The sequence below is a fragment of the Pundamilia nyererei genome, unplaced genomic scaffold (genome assembly GCF_000239375.1).
Source record: "Pundamilia nyererei isolate P.nyererei 1_Seehausen unplaced genomic scaffold, PunNye1.0 scaffold00008, whole genome shotgun sequence".
NCBI classification, from domain to species: domain Eukaryota; kingdom Metazoa; phylum Chordata; class Actinopteri; order Cichliformes; family Cichlidae; genus Pundamilia; species Pundamilia nyererei.
The window spans coordinates 3,088,900-3,097,123 of record NW_005187409.1 but is presented as its reverse complement, the minus strand read 5'-3'; the positions used below and the strand labels follow the sequence as shown (position 1 = coordinate 3,097,123).

General features: G+C 42.2%; 1 protein-coding gene across 6 annotated transcripts in view; it reads right to left on the bottom strand.

Moving 5' to 3' along the window:
- Window positions 1-8,224, bottom strand: part of drp2 (dystrophin related protein 2) — a 175,447-nt gene that overhangs the window by 20,579 nt on the left and 146,644 nt on the right. For all 6 annotated transcript variants that reach the window (XM_005722946.2, XM_005722943.2, XM_005722948.2 and 3 more), the window contains exons 13-16: window positions 7,823-8,024; window positions 4,232-4,317; window positions 2,308-2,465; window positions 136-302 (exon numbers count right to left, since the gene is read on the bottom strand). In XM_005722946.2, the coding sequence (XP_005723003.1) occupies window positions 136-302; window positions 2,308-2,465; window positions 4,232-4,317; window positions 7,823-8,024 (613 nt within the window). The remainder of the gene's footprint in view (window positions 1-135; window positions 303-2,307; window positions 2,466-4,231; window positions 4,318-7,822; window positions 8,025-8,224) is intronic.

Sequence of the window (8,224 nt, the reverse complement as noted above, 5' to 3'; positions counted from 1 at the left end):
GCATGCGCTGTATGTTTCTCATTGCTATGCTGCAGTTGACTGATTGATTTTGATTTCCTTTTAATTAGCCCATATCACTTCAGATCCATATTTATCATTTTATGCAGTACATCTTTGCACATAACACTTGCCTACCTGAAGCCCTTTATGGGACATTGCTTGCAGACGTAGCATTTGGCCTGGTGCTTTGTTGACTCTGCAGCAGCCACTCGGTGAAGCACAGGCAGCCAAACCATGGACTGCGGCTCAAGGCTCATCCACTCCAGGAAGTGAGACACCTCAATAGCAGGTTTCCCTGGGGCCTGAAAAAGGAAGATTAGGGGAGGAAAGAAGCGCAGAAGACTGTAAACAATCCAAATATAGACCAGCAGCAAGTGAGATATGTAAAGTAATTAAAGAAGAAAGTATGTTTCCTTTGCTAACCTACTCGCACAAGGAGTATTGTTTTGCTGAAAATAAGGACTCAAAGAGAATAGAAAAGATAAGAGCGGGACAAAGAGCATGAAAGAAAAGGTAAACCGCTTTGAGATATCTTTCGCTTTTATGCAACAACCTAAACAGTTATAGAGCCACAGTAAAAGAGACATAAATTTAGTTTCTGTGTACACTGTATGCATGTTTGTGGGTTCTCTGTCTCTCCAGCAGATAGCTTGTTGGGAATTCCAGAAAGTGGGATAAAAAGGAAGTCAACCTAATAAAAGAATGACTCGCCAAGCGCTTAAAATCCATGATGTGCTAAATTCTCATTAAGTCTGCATCAGAGATGCATTAAGAGGTTGATTTCCCTGGGGCTCCCTCCACTGCTCAGGCAGGGTAACATAATAAATGTGTGCGTGTATGTGCACTGATCACACAGACTGTGAGGTGTACAGAGGTGTAGAGTCTCCAGGGGATGAAGGAGCTTCTCTCTGTTAGTAGCCAGCTTTGCTCCATGTGGGAGGTCAAATAGCAGCCCCTTGCATACTGAACACCTGGAACTGGCGCTGACTATGCTGTGCATGCCGCTGCATCACAAAGAGGCACACAGCAGATGGGATGTTTTAAATACCAGCAGGGAAAATAGAGTGATAAACATCCAGTTATCCATGAGAACGCCTCACAATGTGGCAATTAAACAACATGGACTTCTACGATACATCACTTTTGGCAGGATATGAAAATTGTTACGGAAAGAGTTTTTCCCATAAACTTTACACATAAAGTCACACCTTCAGCAAACACTTCTATTGTGTAGAAGCCTGTGTTTATATACGAAAAGTGATGCCCCACAAAGTGATCTACCTCACTTTCAAAGTCAAGTGGTAAACAGGCAAATGGGTCACCCCCAAATTCACATTAAATTCATATTTTAGCTACAACTAAATGCCCTGGCATGGAGCAAGTAGAGAAAGGAATTGATTTTAATCAGCCGTAGCTGATACAGCAAGCGTGGGCCAGAATAGAGCGTGTATAATTAGAACCTGCTTTGAAAATGAGGGAATTAAAAGGCCATCATTCAAGAAAAAAAACAAAAACTGTCCTCTTCCTAATAACTCAGTAATTACCTGAGGTCCCAAATTGAATGTCATGCCTTAAAGCTCTTGAAACCTACACCACATATGCAAATTCAGACAAATTTAGAACATGTAAAAGACACAAAGCATCTTCTCGTTACTTGATGTGCTAGTCACATCACGTATTGTCTAACCCTGACCCTGTAATAATGTGTTTGGTGTAGTTTCTGGCTTTTTTCGGCACAGCAGAATAATGTGTCTACTTACTATAGATGTGCACGAAGAATCTTTTTTCTTTGTAGGAATTAAAAATGTGCTAATGTCAGTAAAACACAACTTTGCAAATCTGGCAGCTTCTGATGTGAGTCGTGACACGGTTTTATTTTTATATGTGGGTTTTTATGGAACTCATCCACCAGCAAATGTTTAATTTTGGCATTCATTTTTCTCTATTTGTAATGCCGCCTTGGTGTAGACAAATTCAATTCTGAATAATTAGAGGTCTTTAATTATTTTCCTGGAGATTAATAAGTGGTTTTAAAAAATAATTGCATTACAATTAAGTTTTCAAGGTGTCTTTCAAATTCCTCATGGTAGCAATTAAGGTACTGTTTCAAAAATTGAAACTAGCACTTATGTTACAGTGCGTGAATAGGTTGAGGTATGAACAAAAAATTATCCACACAAAGGCCACAGCAGCAGGATTTGAATTGACATCTCCTCCAACACATGTTTATGTATCAGCGAACTGTGCATGCTTTGTTGCTTTTCTCTGGATTTCCTTGAGCGTGCATGCATGCGAGCGTGTCCTCACCATGCGGAAGCAGCTACGGACACTTGGCTCCACATTGCTGCCCCCAAAAGCAGCAACTTCACCCAACTGGCGGGGGATCTGAATGGCTTCGTGGAGCAGCAGGCTGAGGTGACGCTGGTCTGTTAAACCTCCTGGAGCAGACACCTGGCGGAATAAGTCTGCAAAATGTTTATTAATTAGAATTATTTAAACTGATTATACAGCAGCGCTGTCTCAAAATGTAAATTATGAATTAAATCTCAAATGAAAGCACATTAGGGTAATTAAAAGAAATGGCATACTTCATTTAAAATAAGAGCATACACGCTGAGCAATAAAATATGGAATAGATGAAAAACTTTATTACCAATGGACCTCACATTTCAGATATAAGGTTTCCAAACAAAGCACTGTGGAATAATGTTTACTTTCATGACATACAGAGAGAGACAGAATTGGTATTAGTGGTCTGGCTGGTCAGCTTGGAGATGAAAGACCTGCATAAGTAGAGTCCTGCCAGGGTTTTGAATGAGATCTTTACGAAGCTAGCTGAGAGTCAGCCTGTCGCTGAGGAGATGAATGCTGACAGGCATGCGAGGGTGCTGCACAATGCCAGTACAGGCGTTCCATGGATCCCTCTCTCTGTGCTCTTATTTAGTCCTCTTGACCATAACACCTGGGCAAGAGGACTAAATAAAGGCACATGTTAAACAGCCAGCACCATGTACACCCTCATAATTAGAACTCTGGTGTGTTGAAGTCAAAGTCAAACACTGAGCTGTTTAATTAAAAAAAGAGTTTGTTTGTTTTATTTTTTACATGATTTATAGAGAATACAGGATATTAAGTGTGCAGCTTGCAAATGTTGCAAACTTTGTAGTAAAACTGGGTTTGCTGCATGGGACAAAGATGGCTGATGACAGCACCCCATTGGGTTTTACAGATCAGGGGTAAAAACAATGAAAAAGTGTCCACTGCAGCCAGCGTCTGTACTTTTGATGCTGTATTTCCTGACCGTTGATTTTTGTTTTTTACACTGATACAAATGTCAAAGGACATAATAGAGGAAACACAAATTAAACATAACACTTAAGAATGCTGAAAAAGTACAATAAAGTTGTATTTCTGTTACTAGAAGGTTGAGGACTCAGTAGTAATCACAAGTAGGATGCTTTCCAGAATTTATTTGTCAAGGTTGATGGAATTTGTATTTATTATTTATTTATATTTACTTTTATCTATCAATTATTTTGAAAATAGGAATTTAGTGACAAATATGGACTGGTTGAACCCCTTTAACCTAGAAAAGGGGGCTTAACTCACCTCTGGGACCACTGTAGGAAAATCTGTTATCTTTCAGTCTTAGACCTGACACAGATGGTATGCCAGGCATAAATAATCTTGGCATAGGAGAGTGTGAGCATTTTTTTTTCAAATCATGTATCAACTACAAGCTGCTCCAGCTCCAACCATTGTTAGTTGAAATGCTGCCTCTCTATTTTACCAATACGTAAAGGTTAACTAACAGTTTCAGTATCTATCTACCTACCTACCTATCTATCTATAGATAACCAACCGTCTGATTAGCAGATGACCTGCTCCACCTCCTGACCTGCACTAATAAAATACTACAGCTTAATTTATGGTAAAAAAAAAAAAAAAAGATGCAGAAAGATCCTAAGATCTTTCCTAATTGACCTGTGAAAAAATGAATGGGAGCCATGAGAGTGTGCATGAATGGTGTCTTTGGCCAGCAATCCTTTTAAGGCTCCTGATGTACTTTGTACAAGTAAAAATGCCTTCTCCATAATGGAAGCAGAGTCATTTCCTCCATTAGACTAAGTGGATGTCTTTATGTAATACTGGCAATCAGGCCTGTTTTGTTTTGGCTCATTGTTTGCAGTTGAGGAGATGCATTAGGCACATGAGCGAGCATCAGACTTACATTTGTACTTCTCTTGGACGTCTGCATTGCACAAGGTCACCAATCCCATCTTGAAGCTGAGAACTCGCATTTTGCCATTTCGAGCACTGCAGAAAGAAAAGCGAAAAAAAAAGGTGTTCAAATGTGACAGTTTCTGAATGGTGAATAATCTCAAATCATGGCGCACTGGGTCATGATAATAAATTCATATGTTGCTTGAGCCCTGCTGGGAGGGACAAAGTGTGGAGGAATTACACGGGTCAAAAGAAGTGGAGTGTAGGTCAGTGCAGTAGTGTGAAATTGTATTAGAACCTAATCAGAGTAACTAAAGGCACTACTGGGACTCGGTAAAGTATCGTGTCCATCGGTTTATGCCCAGAAGAGCAATAACAAGCTCATAACAACACAATGTCACTCAGAGACGTGCATGCTTATAGCGTAAACACATTCATATATCACACTCACATTCAGTGAGCCTCAAAAATGCTGCCCCAAGCTGAAATAATAGCCAATAATCAATTGCAAGTAGTGAGACCATCGACGTGGACAATGGTGTGTCCACCTTTTTTCTCAGTTTGAAATTTTAAAAATAAAAATTGAGTATAAGCTACCATACTTTGATCTGAGGGGCCAACACAACAACACTGTCCGCAGCCAGAAAGAATTTAGTGCCGAGCTGAGCAGCATTGGCACACACCGGGCTTATCAAATTAACATTTGAAACGCTAAGTGAGAAATCAAGAACATCAAATTCATCGGAGAACTTCAAATCAATGATGTATGAAATTGAATCAAGGATGGAGAATTCTCAGAAGTAAACATTGATGCTATAGATGTGCTAGAAACAGGGACAGACACGAGACACAGTTCCTAATTCACCAACGGGTCAAAATGTGAGGTAGAGAGATTTTTTCAGGCTAGACCACTACAGTCAAATGGAGTATTCATTCCCCTGTTAGATTGAGGGCTAAAATTAGAGCACATGGGTACAACTGGCTGTCAACTCCTCTCACACATTTTCTGCTGTGTACCACATGCCATCTTCAATATGTACCCCAGCGCTGCTCTTCAGGCGACACTTCACTCCTACTCACCTTGCTAGTGCGGCATGTCTCTAGAGGACACATGTATGCTGCGATATACTGTAGGACACATTTCACTGAAAGAAAACGGCTGTAAAAATGGTCACGCAAACACACACACACCTCATTCACATTCCCCGCTGCTATCTATTGGAAAACAAAAAGCAATTACCGGAATTTATTCAGAAGGTAAAGTCCCTGATTGTCTCTCATTAGCAGCAAGTAGTTAAGAGGTACAGACTGCATTTACAGTCCTCGTGGGGTTATCCCTGGATTTCGGAGGCTGCTCTAAGGGGTTTCTCTTCGGAGAACAGCAGAAAATGGTCAATCAGGAACAAAGATGGGTGAGTGTTTGTGTCAAAGAGGATTTGTTTCGACTGTGTCTCAGAGGAGATGAATGGCTCTCTGCCTGGACAGTGTTATTGGAGGCTTTGTCACGATGTAGCTGTTTACAGATGTCTGTGGTTACATCAATGTGCAAACAGACTCTTGTTTATGACAATGACAAATTGTTCAAAATAGATTTTTTAGTAAGTTATGACATCACAAACAGTGACTGTGCATGCAGTGTGTACCATATTTATTTAATTTGATCAATGTTATTAAGTCTAGTGACCTGATGCAATAACAGTAGTGCTGAATGAGACCTGGCTCTGCAAAATCCTGATATTATGGTCATCCTAGACCCATTTCAAGCCTTTAATACTATCCTGCTCATTAAGAATTACATAAAGCATCAAGTAGTTGCAAGCAAGGATCCACTAGAGAGCAGCTGATATTCCAGATGGAAAATAAAAAACATTCAACAATCTAAGTGATTTACAGTTGCTATGTGAATTAAATCCATAGAGCCCCATATAGTTAATATAAAAGCCACAGTTTTGCCTCATTCACGGACATTCAGCAACATTGTGCTTCGAGCAACCAGTGCCTATATTGTAAGGATACTGATACTTCACTGTTGATGTTTTGTTTATATGAGCTTGGCACTGACTTAAAATATCCTGAACTGTGGGTATAATATGAAACTTTATGAGCATTATATGACAGAAATGAATGTGTCATTTATAATAAAAATGCCGCACTGCTTTGGCTTTACACTGCATGAATCCTGACCTTTTCCCTCCATACATTATTCTTCCTTGTTAATACCTGCTATCAGCATTACCCACGAGGCAGCGGCACTACTGACAGTTTGGTTGGAGAGTCAGGTGTGGTCTCGTATTCGTTTTGTAAGCTCACGTCTTTTAACTCCATTCCTAAGAACTTTTTAAAAAAAATTTTTTTTCATTAATGCTTTCAAATTGGGCAGTTTCTCTTTGAAATCCCTGATATCCACCTTCCATCCATCCATCTTCATCCGCTTTATCCGGGCCGGGTCGCGGGGGCAGCAGCCTAAGCAGAGAGGCCCAGACCTCCCTCTCCCCAGCCACCTCCTCCAGCTTATCCGGGGGAACACCAAGGCGTTCCCAGGCCAGCCGAGAGATATAATCTCTCCAGCGTGTCCTGGGTCTGCCCCGGGGCCTCCTCCCGGTGGGACATGCCCCGAACACCTCGCCCAGGGGGCATCCTTGTCAGATGCCCGAACCACTTCAGCTGGCTCCTTTCGATGTGGAGGAGCAGCGGCTCTACTCTGAGCCCCTCCCGGATGGCCGAACTTCTCACCCTATCTCTAAGGGAGAGGCCAGCCACCCTTCGGAGGAAACTCATTTCCGCCGCTTGTATCCGCGATCTCGTTCTTTCGGTCACTACCCACAGCTCGTGGCCATAGGTGAGGGTAGGGACGTAGATCGACCGGTAAATTGAGAGCTTCGCTTTTACACTCAGCTCCCTCTTCACCACGACGGACCGGTGCAGCATCCGCATCACTGCGGCCGCAGCACCAATCCGTCTGTCGATCTCCGGCTCCCTTCTCCCATCACTCGCGAACAAGACCCCGAGATACTTGAACTCCTCCGCTTGGGGCAGGAACTCATCCCCGACCCGGAGTGGGCACTCCACCCTTTTCCGGCTGAGAACCATCATGGCCTCAGATTTGGAGGTGCTCATTCCTGCTGCTTCACACTCGGCTGCGAACCGTTCCAGTGCGAGCTGGAGGCCACCACCCGATGAAGCCAACAGAACCACATCATCCGCAAAAAGCAGAGATGAGATTCTGAGGCCACCAAAGTGAAAGCCCTCCGCCACTTGGCTGCGCCTAGAAATCCTGTCCATAAAAATTATGAACAGAACCGGAGACAAAGGGCAGTCCTGGCAGAGCAGGGCTGCCCTTTACCCTATAAAACCCTTTACTCAGATTAATCAGTATAAATATAACAGAGAAATAGAAATCAGTGATGAAACATTAAAGGCAGATTAATGCTGGATTTAAACTTGTCCAACTACAAAGTATGTCTGCTGGTTGTGTCTACTTGATAAGCCACTGGTTTATAAGAGCGAAGCTGAAATACAGACACAGATACCTGCTGCAGTTCTTAACACAAGTAAGTTTTAATATATATTTCACTTTTGATTTTTTCAGCCTACTCACCTGTCATAGACGTTGAGCAGCCAGTTGAGACACATATCAACACAAAGTGGAATGTTAACCAGGACGGACCTCTCTTCCTCCAGCTTCTCATACAAAGCTGTCAGGCCATGAATCACCTCAACCACATCCATCACATGATCTGCCTGCTGCAGCTCCTGCTCCCGGAACATCTCCACAAGGCTACTCAGTGCCACTAAATCCACTAAAAAGAACACATATTTATTTAGAGACATAAATATGGCACAATATTGTGTTATGTTTACAAGCATGTGTACATGAGCTAAAGCCTAAACATCCACATATAACGACACATGACCCCACATTCGCTTTCAAACACACATACAGTCACAGCGGGATCATCATCCACACCTCAGCAAACGAGAGCATGGGTGACAGCAGCCC